This window comes from Erinaceus europaeus, chromosome 8 (assembly GCF_950295315.1).
Source record: "Erinaceus europaeus chromosome 8, mEriEur2.1, whole genome shotgun sequence".
Classification (NCBI taxonomy): Eukaryota; Metazoa; Chordata; class Mammalia; order Eulipotyphla; family Erinaceidae; genus Erinaceus; species Erinaceus europaeus.
In genome coordinates, this window is record NC_080169.1 from 22,925,011 (window position 1) to 22,944,013 (window position 19,003).

General features: G+C 38.4%; 1 protein-coding gene across 5 annotated transcripts in view; it reads right to left on the reverse strand.

Annotated features, from left to right (window-relative positions):
- Positions 1–19,003, reverse strand: part of CREB5 (cAMP responsive element binding protein 5) — a 502,318-nt gene that overhangs the window by 407,944 nt on the left and 75,371 nt on the right. For all 5 annotated transcript variants that reach the window (XM_060196043.1, XM_060196042.1, XM_060196040.1 and 2 more), the window contains one exon: positions 4,980–5,051. In XM_060196043.1, the coding sequence (XP_060052026.1) occupies positions 4,980–5,033 (54 nt within the window). In that variant the 5' untranslated portion in view covers positions 5,034–5,051. The remainder of the gene's footprint in view (positions 1–4,979; positions 5,052–19,003) is intronic.

Genomic DNA, 19,003 nt, shown 5'->3' on the forward strand with positions numbered 1-19,003 from the left:
CATAATGTTGCATTGTTGACTATAATTACCCTCCAAAAGAGATAAAATATGAAATGCATTTTTAAGTAGGTGATTATGCAAAGCAAATTCTAAATAACCAAAATGTGCATGCATTCTGGAACAAATGAAGAACTGAGGGAAGTACTCTAAACATGGTTAATGCAGAGGGTAAAGCATCAAAGACATAAACACTGGACTGTGAGATCAGAAAGAATAAGAGAATCATGCTTCTGTTTTTGTTTGTTTTGTTTTGTTTTTTTGTTTTTTTACTTCTAAGACAAAGCTAATGTCAAAGGAACTACAACAACCCCCACCTCAATCTTTATTAGCACTTCTGAATGTGTCTAATTTCAATTCCACAAATGCCTCCTAGGTATTATAGGTAATTCCTGATACAATAATTTTTTAATGATGAGGAAACGTGCTTTTATCATGTTCAACACAGAGCAAGTACTGAGAATTCATAGTTACTCCCCTTTACAATATCACCATCAGTTCTCCTCCATGTAGGTTTCCAAATTATAGGATATTGTCAAAGTAACTATACCATGAACACAAGTGACTATCCTGTGACTTCTTAAAACCCAACCAGAGGTAATTTGGAATCACTGGGCAACTACTATATTTTCTCAATTCTAATATTTTTGTTGTTATCACTAGGACTTGGTGTCAGCACTGAGAATACAATACTCCCATAGTCCATAGTCCACCCCCACCTTTATTTTATTTTATTTTATTTTTTGATAGGGCAGAGAGAATTTGAGAGGAGAGGAGGAGGTAGAAATGGAAACAAAAATATAGACACCTGTAAATTTATCCCTTGCAGGTGGGGAGTAAGGGCTTGAACCCTGGTCTTTGCACATGGTAATTTTTGCACTCAACTGGGTGCACAACTACCCAGCCCCTTCTTCTACTTCTTCAAGTGGAAGATGTGCATAGCTTTTAATAGCTTGCCAGGAAAAAAAGAAACATTTCCACATTAAACAGAGGCACTGATATATATATATATATCTTTACTTTTAAACATACCAGGGCATAAGAAAGGAAAGTTAGGAACTTCAATATAAAGCCAAGAAACTATGTAAATCCTTCAATCTCATTTCTATCCAATTGTATCCTCAGTCCACTCAGCCTTCTTATGAAAATGATCTTTTCTCCTTTCTTCCATGAAAAATTTAAGGTTACTGAAAATGCTCTACATTTTTTTAAAAATTTGTATTCCCTTTTGTTGCTCTTATTATTTTTGTTGCTGTTGTTGTAGTTATTATTATTGATGTCATTGTGGTTGTATAGGACAGAGAAATGGAGAGAGGTGGGGAAGATAGAGAGGGGGAAAGAAAGATAGACACCTGCAGACCTGCTTCACCACTTGTGAAGTGACTCCCCTGCAGGTGGGGAGCCGGCGACTCAAACTGGGATCCATACTCCAGTCCTTGCGCTTTGCACCACCTGCGCTTAACCCGAAAATGCTCTACTTTCCATAAGTAAACTAAAACAAACAAGTTTTCAAAAGAAAAAATAATAATCAAAATTAACTTTCAGACCCCACGGAAATTGGCGGCTATCTAAGAAATGGGGAGGGTTCATTGTAGTGTAATGTTTCTAGAACTAGAATAGAGGGTGTGGTGAGCCTTAGAAACACAAATACAGGGAGCTGGGCGGTAGTGCAGTGGGTTAAGCACAGGTGGCGCAAAGCTCAAGGACCATAAGGATCCCGTTTGGAGCCCCTGGCTCCCCACCTGCAGGGAAGTCCCTTCACAAGAGGTGAAGCAGGTGTGCAGGTGTCTAGCCTTCTCTCCCCCTCTCTGTCTTCCCCTCCTCTCTCCATTTCTTTCTGTCCTGTCCAACAATGACTACAACAATAACAACAACAATAAAGCATCAAGGGCAACAAAAGGGAAAATAAATAAATATAAAAAAAGAAACACAAATGCATAGGCATGAAACTATACTCCCAAAATATTACAAAACTGTAAAGCAATGTTAACTTAAAATTTGAAGAAAAAGATGCAACCCCTTCAAACTTTTTCTTGTTTATTGCTGTCAGGCTGGAGCTCAATAATACCAGGACTATAAATCTACTGCTCCTGGTAACAATTTTCTTTTCCTTTTATTATTTTTTTCTTTCTATGTTATTTGATAGAACAGAGAGAAATTAAGCCAGTAGGGGGAGTTAGTGAGAGAAAGACACCTGCAGAGAAAAAGAAAGGGGGGGGGGGGAGAAGAAAGAAAGAAAGTTTAAGAAAAGAAAGACCCTGCTTGTGAAGCATCCCCTTGCAAGTGGGGAGCAGGGCCTTGAACCTGGGTCTTTGCACATAGTAATGTGACATGTGTTTACAATCAAGTGTACTACCACCCAGCCCCCACCTCAGTCTTCATTACCACTACTGTATGTGTCCAATTTTAATGCTTCTGTTTCTAGTCCCTCCTGTCTCAGAAGAATATACCCCACCTCCTCTTTAGGATCCTCTTCACCCCAAACTTTCTTCGTTTCAGTTGTGGTCATTCAGCCAGTATTCTCACTCCACCTAGCTCTTACCTAAGTCCAGCCTGTCTAGCGCTTAATTTAAAAAGAACCTCCCTCAGCTGCTTCCTTCTCAGGCTACCATTATATCACTCTATTTCCCATCACTCCCTAGCACTCTGAAAGAGTCCTCTATGCGGCCCACCTCCACTTCCGCACCACCCACTCTCTCATTAATCCCTTACAACTTGGCTCTCTCCTCAACCCCACTCTCATAGGTCACAAGCAAGCACCCAACTGCCAAGTCCAACAGCTTCTGGTCAGAACGCTCAATGTCCCAGCTGTAGTGTCTGACACCAGTGACCACATGTCTGTGGCATTTATTTATTTATACTTTGCCTGATTCCAAAAAGAAAAAGAAATGGCTTATAGCAATACATAAAATAGATCAACTACATCAATTAGATGATCTCCAAAATGGAAGGGATAAAAAAAAAAAAAAAACATAAGAAAAAAAGCAAGGCTAAAACTGAAATGTAAATCCTGGGCAAGTCACTTACAATGGGGCTCAGTTTGGCTCCCGAAGGGACCTTTGGTGAATACTGAAGTAGAGTTCTGGCTGCCACGGTTGAGGTAGTGCTGAGATCTGATGAGCAGAAGGCAAAGATGCTGCTAATGCACAAGACAGCCCCCCCAAATGTTAATAGAACTGAGCTTGGGTAATTCTGCCCTATGGTCAATGATCTATATTCAGTTCTCCCTAACTTATCTAAATACTAAATATAGCTAACAACCCCCTCCTCAAATATGCTTTCCTTCAGGTTCTCATGGGAGAGACAAACTTGAATAATTTTTTGGCCTTTGCCGTATCTCTTGAGAATCTCATTCCTTTGGATGTTCCCTCATTAAGAAAGTCCCTATCACCCAGGCCAAAAACACCCTGTGAGACTCTTCAAATAGGCTCATGTTTTCTCCTTCATGGAAAATTGTCATTCATTAATTGGTTGATCAAGTCCTCATTGTAGTTACAGATTTCATGTCTACATAAGAAGTCTAATGTAGGTTTCCCCAAAACATGATGAATTAATCATATTGAATAAAGTTTAATATATCTTCATAACCAAAATAAAGCAAACTGGTCTTAGCATCTGACTACCTTTGACTATTGAGAGTTTTCTTTAAATAAATTAAGTGGGAGTTACCTTAGGTAAGGCAGTTTTTTTGCATTCACAATGGAGAGTCCTAGTATAGTAGAATTTTTCCAATGCCATGTGACCCTAACTGGGTTTTACCTGCTTCAAAATGACTTCCAAAACCTGCCAGTTAAAATTCAAAATAACTTTCTCTACTATTTGTCTTATCTATAGGATTCAAATCAATATTTACATAAGAGCCTCTGAAGGACCTGCCAGAACCTAGACATTGAACGCTAGTCTCTCAGCCAATGATCTGAGTATCTGAATGTCAGCAATAATTTCTCATGTTTTCAAAGCATCATCCATCCAGAAGAGCCCTTTACCAGCTCTCTGGGTAGCTAGAATGAAAGGAGTCTTCAATGGGCATCACCTATCATCTGACCCTTAGCCATTGCTCCACAATGTTGCCAGTCCTACTACAGACAAGAGAGTGAGATTTAAATCACCTGAAAGCACTGGGGAAAGGAGCTGTCCCTACCCACATTGGATTTGCCTATATCCCCTGAAATAAAAATCTTGGAATGGGAGTGACTGGAATATAGGAATACTCAGAAGTTGAAGTTCAAGTCTAGGGTATAACATGATAAAGTTAAATAGTAAAGTATACAACTGGATTTTAAGTGATGGGTTAATCTAATTTCTTTCAAAGCAAGGAGTCCTACTAGTATAGCAGCAGTAGCTCGACAGTAGTAGTAATACTTGAACAATTCTTGTGTGAATATCCTACATTAAACACTGTGCACAAGCATCTCATCTTATCTTCACAATGATTCCACTTGATGAGAGTCATCAGAGTCTGAAAAAAGGATCAGCCTTTGCACAGCAAGCCAACATCCTCTATTAAAGATTAAATACATGGGGAAAAAACTGTGCTTTAGGCAAGTCATAGAGATTTATTTTACTCGAAGAGAAAACAAGACAAAAATAGAACTCAGTCTCTGAGGTGAACCATTTTACCAGAAAACCAAGAAAGGCTTAGTATTCAACTGTCTACAACAAAAGCAGGCACCTCCACTCCACCCCACCCCTTTCTTAAATAACAATTTTGGACATCTGGTCAGCAGGATTCATCTGGTAAGCAGAGGAATGAGGAATGCCGTGGGTGCAAATGACCAGGACCAATATATTTTAGGTCCTGTGGGGGACTGTAATTCAAACCTTTGAAAGGAGGAAATAAAAAGAATGAGGATGATGAAGGTAGTGATCATGATGAGAGACTGTGACAACTTCTTGGTAGAGAAAACCAACAGCAGGCATAACTGCCCAGTGACCGCTGTTTCCTTGTCAGAAAGTGTCTCCCTGCCAGTCCTAACACTTACCTGGGAACAGCCTGGGGCACTGCAGATGAATGGCCTCTCCTGCTCCAAATTCATCTTGGATTCTTCATAAATCTTAAGAGTCAGGGTGAGAGGGAAGAAGAAAAACAGAAATGCATAAGTATCTCTTGCCTGAGAAGTATGAAAAGGCAATCACTCAGCCTTTCCCCCCACTACTACCTCCATTACTAGTTCCTAAACTAGAGGAGAAACACCCAGATAGGAAGAGTTTTGCTGAAGAGCACTGGACTCCAAGCTTTCTTTTTCTTGTATGTATGTATGTTTAATAGAAGGATTAATGGTTTATAGTAAAAATAGTTCTCGATACATGTGTAAAATTTCTCAATTTTCTGAAAATCACTCACCCCCAGCCAAGGTTCTCCTCTACCATCATACAGCAGGACCGTAAAGCCACCTACCACCACCCCAGTGTCCTTTACTTTAGCACAATACGCCAAACCCTGTCCAAGCTCTGTTTCATGTTTACTCTTCCTGTTCTTATATCTCAACTTCTGTCCATGAGTAAGATCATCCCATAGAATGACCACTTATTCTTTGGAGTTGGCTACTTAGGACAGGAAAGAAGGATCAGAATCAGAGATGGCATAGTCAGCAGTGTGAGAGCCAATCCTAAGGACCAATTCAAATGAAATATCTGTGGTGGCCCCACCAAACTTCATTGTGATCAGGATAGGCAAAGTAGCCCTGCAGGAAATTTGGCAAATGACCGATGGCAAACTCTGGATATGTGCCCCTCCCCCACCCGTCAAGCACAGGTGATAACAAAACAAAATTTAAATCAAGTAACTCAAGGATAAATAGAAATCAGAATATAGAAAATAAATTTTATTATCTTGGATATTCTTCAAACTCAGTTTTACAGGATGGTTTGGAAGTAAGATTAAGGAGACTGTCGCTCTGGTCTAGTTAAGTCATCTGGAAGTATATAACTTAGCAAGGAGATAACTTACATTATTATCTCAAACTTATGTTAAATTATATGTTAAGGTATTTTCTTGTTTAGGGGCCAGGCTCTCAGGTATATTCATTAGAAATAAAAATTGAGCAGAATAAAATTGTCTTTGCAAATCTTCCCCAGAGCCAGTATACATGTACATTCACAATATTAAAAAATTTTTTTAAATATTTAAGTGCTATAAGAATTTAAGTTATGCAATTTAAATAACTTTGGAAATCATGCTTTTTGCCAGATTTAGGGTAGAGTTAATAGGAATTACATGTGTTGCTAATGGGAAATGACTCTGTGAACAGATTAAAATCTGCTGCATTGGGAACAGCGAGGTCACTTGCTTTTTCACTTTACCACCCAGGTTGGGGGTCGGGCCTCATTGCACTAGGGGAAGCTTCAGTGCTGTGGTCCCTGTCTCTCTTCTCTCATTCTTTTTCTACCTAAAAAAAAAGCCAATCCAGAGCATTGAAGCCCTGGTGCTGACAACAACATGTACTGCTTTGCATCTGAGCACAGGAATCATTCTGCTTTTTCCAAATGCTACTTGTAGCTGACTCCCAAGGATTTCCAAACCACCTTTGTCCCTGAACAGAAGAATTCTGATTTGACTCATGGGATAGTCATCCACATGACCTTTATTATCTTATTTTTAAAAAAGAAAAGAAAAGGAAAAACCCTCAATTTTGCTTTCTAGATTATTATATCCTTTCACTAAAAACAAAAAAAAATTATCTGTATGCTGTGAAGAAGGCACATTTACTTTCACTTTTCTAAAATGTCAAGAGACTTGTCTGGAATAACAGTGTTATTTAATGTTTAAAAACAAACCAAAAAAATGTAAACTCTGCTCATATCATTATTCCTCAGCATGACATAATTCCCACTGAGCAAAGCCTTTTGTATTCTCCATCTGAATTTTGTATGGAGCACAATGCTTACTAGACAGTTTTACACTATTATACTGGGGAGGGGATAACCTATGGACACTGTTGCCTTGCCCTTTTCTGAAGAAATGTCATGAATAATTAGAGGAACTTCTGTCTCTTCACTCCTTACACTTGGCCATCAATTATCAAAGCACCTTATCCCTTCTCTCCCCAATGAATGCTAACAACTTTCTTCCAGATAAAGGGTGACTTTAGAGCTGAGAAAATGGTTTTGAGGCAAGAGAGAATAAACATCAAGGTAATTGGGCTATCCATGAATTTTAAAATGCCTTGTTTTTCTAGCAATTTTTTCTAGCGCCTCTCCTGGAACTTTTCTGTCTTTACCAGACCATGGTCAGGTGGCTTAGCTGTTCTATGCCTTAACTTCCCCTCTTTGCAAAAGGGTACAACACTCAGTCTTTTAATTTGTTCACATGGTTAAGCACACATGACACTGGCTCAAGGATCCCAGCTCCCCACCTACAAGGGGTCTCTTCACAAGTGGTGAAGCAGGTCTTCAGGTGTCTTTCTCTCCCCTTCTCTGTCTCCCCTCCTCTCTCAATTTCTCTCTGTCCTATCCAACAACAACAACATCAATAACCACAATAGCAATAAAACAAGGGCAACGAAAAGGAGAAAAAAAATAGCCTCCAGGCTCTACTTCCCCAGAGACCCACCCTACTAGGGAAAGAGAGAGGCAGACTGGGAGTATAGACCAACCAGTCAACGCCCATGTTCAGCGGGGAAGCAATTACAGAAGCCAGACCTTCCACCTTCTACAACCCACAGTGACCCTGGGTCCATGCTCCCAGAGGGATAGAGAGTGGGAAAGCTATCAAAGGAGGGGGTGGTATATGGAGATTGGGTGGTGGGAATTGTGTGGAGTTGTACCCCTCCTACCCTATGGTTTTGTTAATTAATCCTTTCTTAAATAAAAGAAAAAAAAAAATAGCCTCCAGGAGCAGAAGATTCATGGTGCAGGCACCGAGTCCCAGCAATAACCCTGGAGGCAAAAATAAAGAAATAAAGAGATCTGCTATTTGCAACAGCATGAAAGCTTAGAGAATATTATTCTGAGTGAATATATAATTGGCTAAGAGATGTACCACCAAAAAATAATATTTATCAACTAAAAGATAATTATTGTCTCTATAAGAACCTTTATTAGAATCACCAAACAAGGAGATGCAGTAAAACTCAAGCTTGGTTTAAACTCCACTAAAATCTTTGGTGTTTTTCCTCCCTAATTTTAGGCCAGACCCATTAAACCTAATACCGATTTGGATACAGCAAATGGCACTCCATGTTTTAAAAACTGGGGCAAAGCCTAAGCTTGTCAGGTAAAGAAGGGACTACAAAAGCTAGAAAAGGACAAGAGACTTCCTCACTTGATGGCCTTCTTGGTCACTGGAAGGCCATCCCATCACCTGGGGCCCTAGTTAGGGAATCCTTGGATACCCAACAGATTCAATGGCCCTAGACCTCTAATAGATCCCTCTCTGCACCATCACTGGTTACTTCTATTAAGAACATCAGTATAAACCCTCTTGTGGGCTTCTTCAGGACTGTACTCTAACTATGAACTTCCAGTGGTAGTACTGCCCCACTCTCTGAAGGAAGGTTGGGTCAGTCTACTTTGCCACTCAAAGAAAACTGGTCCTGAAATGAAAGCAGCCTAGAATGTTCCCAGCTGTGACCATGGACTGGGAGCTCAGACTGATAGGGACTCAGAGGTCACACAGGCTCCTGGTGCTAAAGATGAATAGATATGAGCCCCAGGTCAGATCAATGTGGTAAATAGTTCATCGTATTTATATATTTTCTTCAGGTTTGGGAGTTATTCTCTGCCCTGATCTAGTTTTCTAGTACTATTCTCAACTCTGACACCATCATCCCAGACAATATTTTTAGTCCACCTGCAGTTTAGCTATTGAGTTCCAGCAAAAATTACCACAGTCATGAGCCCCTAGCAACATATCTAAAATAGACTTCTTAGCTTCTACCCACTCTAAAATCTCTATTCCCAGCTCTCTGTTCCTACTTTATGGTTTTGTTCATTAAACATTTTGTCCTGCTTTATATCTTACTTCATTTTAGCCACCAAATTGCAGATGCTGCTACAATTTCATCTTGAACTCCCTGGGCAGACAACCACAGCAATGTGTCCCAGAACCTCACCTCTCCAGAACTCTTTCCCACTTATGAAAAAGAAACAGGCTGGGGGTATGGATAAACCTGCCAATATTCACATCCAGTGGTGGAGTAATTACAGAAACCAGACCTTCCACCTTCTGTACCCCATAAAGTATTTTGTTCCATGCTCCCAGAGGGGTAAATGTTCGGGAAAGATGACCAGAGGATTCCGAACTCCAGTTCCATCAGGACCCAGACAAAGAATAGGAGGGGAAAATATCTACCTATGAGAGCTGATAAATTAGAAAACAATTAGAAAATTACCTTGAATTAATAAAAGTAGATTTATCTACAATTTTTTAAAAAAGAAGAATAAGAATAAGAATAAGAAGGAGAAGGAGAAGGAGAAGGAGAAGGAGAAGGAGAAGGAGAAGAAGAAAAACAATTGTTCATTCTCAGGGTGGCAAAGTACCCTGCCTGGATCATGTGCTGCTTTACCATGTGCACAAAGTAAGGAATTCAGAAGCAGAAATAAATATTTAAAATATAATAGTGGAAGCTAAAAAGCTGATTTTTAAAGGAAACATTTATCACTAGTATTATTTTTCTTGAAAGTCAGTAGTGAAATTCAGATTAACATGTATTTTTCAATATTGTTGGGACCAGGTGGTGACACATCTGGTTGAGAAGACATGTTATAATGTGCAAGGTCGTGGGTTCAAGCCCCTGGCTCCCACCTGTATGGGGAATGTTTTACAAGTGGTAAAGCAGGGTTGAAGGTGTCTCTCTTTCTCTCTCCCTCTCTAGGCTCCCCTACCCTCTCAATTCCTAGCTATCTCTAGCCAATATATAAAAATAATTTTTAAAAAAGAGAAAAAAATTTGTCTAAACCTGAGACACATTTCAAGTGGTGCTTCAAGATTTTCTGTCATAACTGATAACAGACAAAGGAAGCTTTGGAGTCCTGTTGCATAATAGCAGAGAAGGCCCTAAATTGATGGTGAGAGTGTTTTGCAGACAACTACTACAGCGAGATGTATCTATGTGTCTATATATCTATATATCAACAACTGTATTATAATACATTTTTTTAAAAATCAGTTGATTTGAGGGAGGGGGGGGTGGTGGCACGTGGCATGGAGTCCAAGTTCAATATCTGGTATCACATGTGGCACATTGGTGCTCTGATAGTCTCTCTCTCTCTCATTAATTAATTAACTAGTTAATTAATCTTTAAGAAACTAAGTCAAAGTAAGGAAAGAGAGTAACCAAGCCCTGTCATCTAAGTAAGAGGAAAAATATTTTTACAACCGTGTTACAATTCCGTCTCAATCACTAGTCCTTCTCCCCCAAATGCTATTTCCATGAATTCAGGTCCATATTCATAATAGTTTAGCAATTCTACTTAATATCAGTACAAGTTATGCGGTTAAAATTGGCATTCGCGTAGCAGAAAATAGCATGGAAAAATACTCAGATGTTAGTGATTGCAGACAATGGAAAGTTCAGTGGATAGTCTACTGTCTTGCTGAGTCAGCATAGTGTGGATGTCATGTTTGCCAGAATACAATGATTAGAGACATATAGAGTCTGTCTTGAAATAATTTATAGTTCAGTCATCACTATGTTCAATTGAGTTGCTGCTGTCATTTTATTGTTTTACTTTTCTTCTGTACAGCACCAATAGATTTGTATCAAGTTGCTAAGTGCCATGTATGCCATGGACCAAAAGTTTTGTCAACACAACATTGGAATAAGAATCCTTGGGTAAAATGACAGTTGCTAAAATGAAAAATGAGTTTAAAGTGATTAATGAGTTCTGAGAGGAGTGAGTGTGTATGTGTAAGTGGGTGAACCGCAACTGCTTTATTTTGATACTCGGCAGTTCCCACATTTCGCCCTCTGCAAACAGCACACCTTGTTCATTCCTTTCTGTGTAGGTGTTTATAATCGTTTTACTAAATAGACCCCACTTTACCACACAGGCTTTATTACTCTTATTAACTAGTATGATCTGGTCTGATGTGTTAGTCAAGAGCCACGGTCTACTTTTATGGTTCTTTTCTAACACATATTGTAATAATTATTTTCTCAAAGACTCATACTAGAGTCCTGTGTGTATTCTTTTATCATCCATCAAGTGGGGGCAAATTACTCAGACGTGATTTTAGCCAGGTTGTTCTGTATTTGGTTCTCAGAAGTCAGGCCTCATCCCTTCAGTTGTTTTACTAGCTGAGGTGTCTTAATGAACCAAGATTTACATGGTAATCACTATACCCCAAGCTTCACTGCTCAGAGCTGACATAGTAAGTATTTGTGGAATGTATAACGAAACCTGAATCATCACAATAAACTGCCCAAAGCAGCTTTCTTTTCTCGGCTCCTAAGGCAGCATGGTTATCAAACTTTTTGGCCTACAACCAAATTCTCAGCAAGGAAAGAGGTTGTGCAGGCCACTCATTTCACCCGTTCCCAGTTATAACTAGAAAGAAAATTTCACCACACATCATGAGGGAGAAGCACAAAATCAAAGTTGCTTTTTTTTTTTTTTCCCAAGTTGCTTTTGATGGAAATAATGAAGTTGGTTTTCATTAAATTTTATGTGTAAATATAGCAATTTATTATAAATTCAGCTTGTTAAAATTTCAATATAGGGGACCAGGAGGTGGCTCACCCAGGTAAGCACACATATTACCATGTGAGAGGACCACAGTTCAAGCCACTGCTCCCTACCTGTAGGAGGGAAGCTTCATAAGCAGTATAGCCTACTTTTCAGGCGTCTTTCTTTCTCTTTCCCTATCTATCTCTCAGTCCTATCAAATATAAAAAAATAGAAAGGAAAAAGTTGCCATTGGGAGCAGTGGGTCTGTAGTGCCAACAACGAGCCCCATCGATAATCTTGGTGGATGATATAACTCAGGGTGCTCAAGTCTGGTCTGTTAGCGATATAATGGGCTGCTTATGGTCTCCACAAAGAGCCCTTAGAGAAACACTGAGTGATCTTCTAGCTTTTGATTAGATAGAGTCACAATTGTGGTAGGCACGGTCTAATCATATGTGATTTTCCAAATGGCACCATTTTTTGTTCTTATTCTTCAAGGTTCAGATTCATGATCACTTTAGGCAAATGCTTCATAAGTTTAATTTTCCTTTTTTTTTTCTTTTTGAGAAACAACACAAGATGCTAATAGTAAACCCTAATAGTTATAAAGTAAGAAATTTTTCATAATTGACAAAGAGATGACAGACTTGATTTACTATTTAAACCTTCTACTTCCATTGGATTCCCCTGACCTCACAATGAGCAAGAACCTTTCATTGTTCAGCATTTGACCCCACAAATTCCTCCTAGTCTAAAATGGGAAATCTTCCACAGTGACTGATGCAAATCATTGAAATGTTTTGCCAGGCATTTAGGAATATATTTGGAAATACCATTTCATGAAGGGCAAAAAAACATTGCAAAAACACAAATGCTACTGAAAATTTAGGTGGTCTCCACAATATATTGTAAATCTATATTTTTCACTTAATGGCAACAATATCATTTGAATTACTGTAATCAGTTAAGATTGCTACTTAGTCCATCTAAATAGGAAGATATTACTAGTCCTTACATCAAACTTCAACCTTAGTAGAATAATAAGAAGTCTCCACCATATCATAAAGTGATATGAGATTTATAATATTGACAGACTAAAAATATCTTCATCTGAAAATCTTTGACACAAACTTGTATAACACTGAAAGTTGGAGAAACTACTAATTCACATATTGACATCATAAATATAAAGGTACACTAGTTAAGAATGCTATGTTCCCAGCAGCCCTGTATATGGAAACAATGGTTATACTTAAATAAGCTAAGAACATAGCAAATTTCTACACTACATTTCTTAGAAAAAAAATGCAAATATTTTTCTCAGTGTATTGATCAAAAAGGCAAAGAGCCTTTATACACAATAGCAGTCTAACATAAAACTACCACCAACATACTCTAAAGTTATTTTGCTTTTAAAATACCTGACTCTGCCTTAAAATCCAAGATACAGAATAGCTCTCTTAACATGTGACTAGCTATTGGAAAGGGATGATAGATAAATTCAACTTAAGGTAGTTTTCTTTCTTTGGGAGGAATAATGTACTGTTCATTATCTTATTTGCTCATCTATGTGATAATACAGTTTTAGTAAAACAAAACTGTTTTGTTTGCAAAAACAATGTAAACTAATTGCATAAGAAAAGAAAAACTAAAACTTTCTATTTAAGATCTGTTTTTAGTCTGAAAATCATGACTTTGAATAGAAAATAAATATCATTGAATTTTAGCCCAAAGACATCAATTAATTTGTGCATCTTTGTATCTCATTCTGTATCTGTGTTTCTCTGTCCTTATTTTTATGTACCTTTTCTCTGTTAAACTTCTCTCTCTGTATACTGATTTAGTGTATGTGTCTTTGTTTTGCTGTTTATCTTATCCTACCTCTTTGTGTCTGTATCTGTCTCTCACTCACACACACACATTTTATCACTTGTGTTCTTACTAGTTTTACTGGTAAAAAAGATCTAGTATGCTTGTTTCCTGTTGCAGTGTTATTCTTGAAGTGGGCTGCAGCTAGAATCTGAATTTCATTGAGGTATTATTATTATTTGCAGCTGTGTGACCTTTTTAACCCTGCTTTAAAAGTGACATTTCAGCCCTCAAGACTGAAACAACTTGAATGCTGCAAAGACTTAAAACTAGAACTAAAACTTACACAAGGACCTGTACCTTCTAAGTGAAAATTTCACCAGGATGTGGTGAGAATGGGCTGTTTGACTGGGCAGTTTACAGGCAGAATCTTTCCCCAAAGTCCTAAACTTTACACTTTGCAACTGCAAGCCAACCTTGTGATTGATTCCATCCAGACCAGAGACTCATTGGCCTTAAATAATGTTCACCAGCTACTGCTTACCCAAAAGCCCAGATTCTCACAACCTGGACCAAAACCCTCTTTAAGACAGTCTCACACACAGTGATTGTCCAAAGTTCCCTTCAAACCTGGCTCACTCGTTCCAGGAGGAAAGCTCTCCAACCACATTTTGTCTCTGGCGGCTCTCCAGGGTCTTAATTTCCAAAGGGGCCCTCACAGGAGAGAGTGCTGGGGGCTCACGCCCTTCCCATGGACTTCTAGTGAGGTTTGTGGTTTTATTTATGTGGCCTTTATACTATGTATGAAAAACATTCCAGTGGGATTGGGTTTTCATATTTTCATATGTTAGACTCCTCTTTTTTAAGTTTTCCATATGTTCCTCTGGATAGGAGGCCCCATTTCAAAGTTACTGGCTAATTTCTACTCATTTCACATATTCCTGCCTTACAGCTTTCCTATCTTGTGGGTTCAATAGTTCAGAACATACTGAAGTCCCTGAGTTGGGTATTAGAAGGGTGAAGTTGAACACATCACTGTAGTGTGAATCTATACCCAAGAGAGTGTGTTTACGTCATGAGTCTTCTTGTTGCCATTGAGTAGAGTATTCTTCCCTCATTTTAAGATTACACCATCATTTTTTTTCTCCTTCAAATCACTTTATTGGGGGGAAACAAAGATTTACAAGACAGTTGTTATAAGAGTACACTTTCTTATGTCCCCATGACAGATTTGCTGCTTGTCTAAGTTACATTCTGTGCCACATATACTTTGCAAGACAAACTTCATCTCTAACAAGAACGTCTCTGATGTGCATGTGGCTAACAAAATAGTGCAGCATTTCTCAAGTTTTTAAGGTAATAATGATGACCCAAATCATCTGCCTGGTTTCTGAAAGGTCTGAACACAGCTTCAGAAGACACACTGAAAAGGAGCAAACCTTATTTACTTTTGATATAATTCTTTTAAAAATTTTTTAAACTTTACCTATTTATTTTATTTGGTAGCACAGAGATAAACAAAGAGGGAGGGAGAAAGAAACAAAGAGACACCTGCAGCACTGCTTTATCATACATGAAGCTTTCCCTCTGCAAGTAGGAACCAGGGGCTTGAACCTGTTTCCCTGTGCATGGCAACACATATACTTAACCCAGTATGCCACCACGCAACCCCACAAGCTTATTTTTTTACCTACTCCCAAACTAAAGAATATAAGGGGGGAAGAAAGAGAGAGAGAGAGAAAGTACAACCAGAACAATGTGTGATTAGTAGTTGAGCTGACATTGTTCATCTTAGCTTTATAAGAATTTTTATTATTTATTTATTTATTTATTTATTTTTTACCAGAGCACTGCTCAACTCTGGCTTATGGTGATACAGGGGGGATTGATCCTTGGACTACAGAGCCTCAGGCATGAGAGTCTCTTTGCATAACCATTATGCTATCTACCCACCCCCAGCTTTATAAGAATTCTTCCCTGCAGTTTAAATTAAATACCCCTAGGGCAGTAGAGAGAGATCACTGGGTATAGTGCCATGTATCTAATCCAGGTTCCATCCCTCTGTCCTGTGATGTCTCTCGCTATCTCTGTTTATCTTAAGGAGAAAAAAAAGTGGTCCAGGGTGGTGAAATTACACATGTATTAGACCCCAGCTCCAACAACAAAATTAAGTAAGTAATCAGAAAATTCTGAGAAGAAATTCCCATAAAATTCTGAGAAGAAAACTATGATAGCAAAGAAATTGAATACAGAACTAGGCATATTCTTCATATGGTCAAAAGTTGCTAGTCTTTTGGATGCCCAGGAAAAGTCCACATTACACTACTTCTTGCTTTGCTCTATATAACCAAACCATCTTCCTAAGTGAGGGTTCTCTAGTTTCTGACATTTTTTCAAATGGATGCATTTATTTAAAAAAAATATTCAAGTAAAATAGATATTTTGAGATATTTTTAACCTGGGTTTTCTTTTCTCATCCTCAAATGATTTGGATGGGATTATTTTCATTATGTCCTTATGCTATCATAGATAAATATCTATAAGTATCTCCAGCAACAATATCTGTTTGGTTCTTCCACTGTATAGATTGAATTACTACTTAAAATAGCTGAGTTTTCTTCTTTACATAAGTCTGAGCTACAAATATGCTGGGCACAAAACAGTGTTGATTATTCCGAATCTCTGCTTCCTGCAAAGCCTAGTAAGAGGCTATTTCATATTCAAGCTTGATCTTGCAATTACTATGATAGACTTAATAGTAAAAGACATTTAAGAATAATTGCATCAAATCAGGTGGTTTCTTCTCTTGCCTGTAGCATAAAACTAGATATTCCCAAATTCTCAAAAGTTATCAGCAGTTCTGCCCAGAGCCTGTTTCATTTCACAGCGCCAGTGGAATATAAGGTAACATTACACTTGAAGACTTGCTTTAGATTCCTAACACACTCTTCTTCAAATACCAAGCATGTGAACATTTGACAGTACAAGTAGGTCACTCAGAGGATACATTAAAGCAAAAATCTATGTCATCTAAAGATTCTGCCATCATACTAATACGGTGTCCATGCTATATCTTGGCAAAAGGTACATTTGCATCTGCCTTGCCAGAGAAGGCATAATTTCCCTGCATATCCCTATAAGATTTGGAAATACATGAAACCAAGTTTTAGTTGCCGCTGCTATGGGGAGTGATCATTGGTATTGAACAGGGATATGAAATATGTTAGAAAGTGAAGAATGGGCTTTTTGCACCACCCCTCACAGCTTCTGCAAAATTAGTAAGAGTGTGAGTCCCACAATCCCCTGGTTTAAAGGGGAAAAAAATAGATAAGAGTGAGACAATAAAAATAAAGCAACATACAGCAAAGGAAATGAAAATTAAAAACTAAATGCCTACTTACCTGTTTATACTTTTCAAAGAGCTCTGAAAAAAAAAAACTTGCAGAAAGTTTTTTTTTCAACTTAAGATGAGGCCAGATTCAGTGCCAACAACAACTTAGTAAATATTCAAAAAAGTATGTGAAATAATCATTCCCTCTCAGCATTAAGGGGTGCTGGGGACCATGGCCAAAATGTAAGCAGAAGCATACTCTTTTAGGTTCAATCCACAGAGACCACAGATAAGTAAACTAGCATAAACCAGAGTTGATTTTATTTTTATGTGAATTACCTAGCCTGCCTACCTACAGTCCCTACTTGCCAGTTAACTTACCACACCATTTTAAGTAGTGTTGATTCAACAGTAGCAAAAGAAAGCATTGGCTCAAGGTGGAAATATTGCTCTTGCTCAGATGCCTTTCACTCCTGATAATTGCCTTGTTTATTTTATATTACTGCTCCATCAAAAAATAACATGTTTTTCTTTTTTCTTTTTTAGAATTAAGTAGGGAACGTCACAAGGTTCTAAATTCTATTGTAATGTTTCTTGCTCTAATGATTTTAATCATCAGGTCAGAGAAAACTTACTAGGAGATGACTGACCTGCTAGCCCACTTTTTAATAAGAAAACTCAATATGCAAAAATATGCATATTTATACATAGACATATGTAGACATAGACACACAATGCATATGTACATCTAATTTTTTTCTCTTTTAGCCTGTTTTCTTTTTTGAGAAGTGTGTGGAATTCACACATACAAAAATTATATGTAAATATGTAGTCACAGACCAGCAGAAGACTTAACAACTGATGGTTAGTTTTAAATGTTACCCCAGAGGAAGATTTAGAGCTCACTAAATGTAGAATAAGGAAATTTAGGTCTACCTCTCAACACAAGTTCACCACAGTTAAGGATCATTACATTTGTATTTTAAAAGCGCAGAAATAAGCAGTATTTTTTTTTAAGTGTCCATGGACAAGAAGAGTTCTTAGTTTCCTTCTCAACTTCCTATCAAACAAAAGAATCACTGACTCAAGCTTACAAATCCACTAAAACACTATGGAAAAGGACATGAAGAGAAAAGACCTTTTCCTTGAACTCCCACCCACGAAAGGTTACACTGGACCAGACTCCAATTCATCAAAAGGTCCAAGCCATTCACAAACAAAGACAGGGGCCAGATCCTTCTATCCCCAGGGTCCAGCCCCCAGACAACAGCACCATTTTTCAGTCAACATCAAATGAGCATGGAAAAGGAAAGGGAGCTGTTTTTTAAATGTCCCTGATCTCCAGAACTTAGCCTCCCTCTCAAAGCATGAAGGTAGCCTCTGCTCAGGGAAGCGCAGATCTAATTCCTGGAAATACCTCATACCTGGACTCCTCCTGTGGGAAAAGTGAAAGGAGGTGTGCGGAGCACCCAGGGGAGACTAGAGGGAGCTCTATCAGTCACATCTGATGAAAGAAAGTCTGAAGGACAGGAAAGTAACAAGGCTAGCCCACCAAATCCACCGGGTGAGAATTGTGCCTGCTTAAGAAGTGAATTCAAGGACTCTTCGTAGGGCATTGTTCACAAGCTGCTTGGGGAAAGTGGCCTGTAGACAGTGATTGATTACCTGTCACAGAGAACTTATTCAGAAGGGATTCGAATTCAGAATGCTTGGGGGTCGAATCAGAAAGCCAGGACACTGGTCTCATTCATTTATTCTGTCCTCACACAGTCACTGAGTACCTACCAGGCACTAGGCCCCATGCTAGGAGCCTGAAGGTCCCACACAGATAGCCCCTGTGCTCTGAGTGTTGACTATTCAGTAGGGAGGAGAGGGCTGTATAGAAATCTGCAGTGGAAGGTGGAATTTAAAGGCCATAAAATAGTTTTAGTTAAGTGCAGTGAGATTACTGGGAAAGGAAGGTTGTTTTGTTAACTACATCAAATGACATGTAATCTCCTTTCACAAGTAAATATTTCACAGAATAAAATGCCAATTCAATAATATGTGCTGTGGAGGATAAACTGAAAAAGAATACTTCTATACTGTTGGTGGGAATCACAAATTTACTCAGCCCCTGTAGAAACTATCTGGTGATTCTTTCAAATATTAAAAATGAACCTACCGTATAATTCAGCAGTTCCTCTCCTAGGTACTTATCCAAAGAAACAAACGACAACAAAAAAACTGATCTGAAAATATCCCTGCACATATATT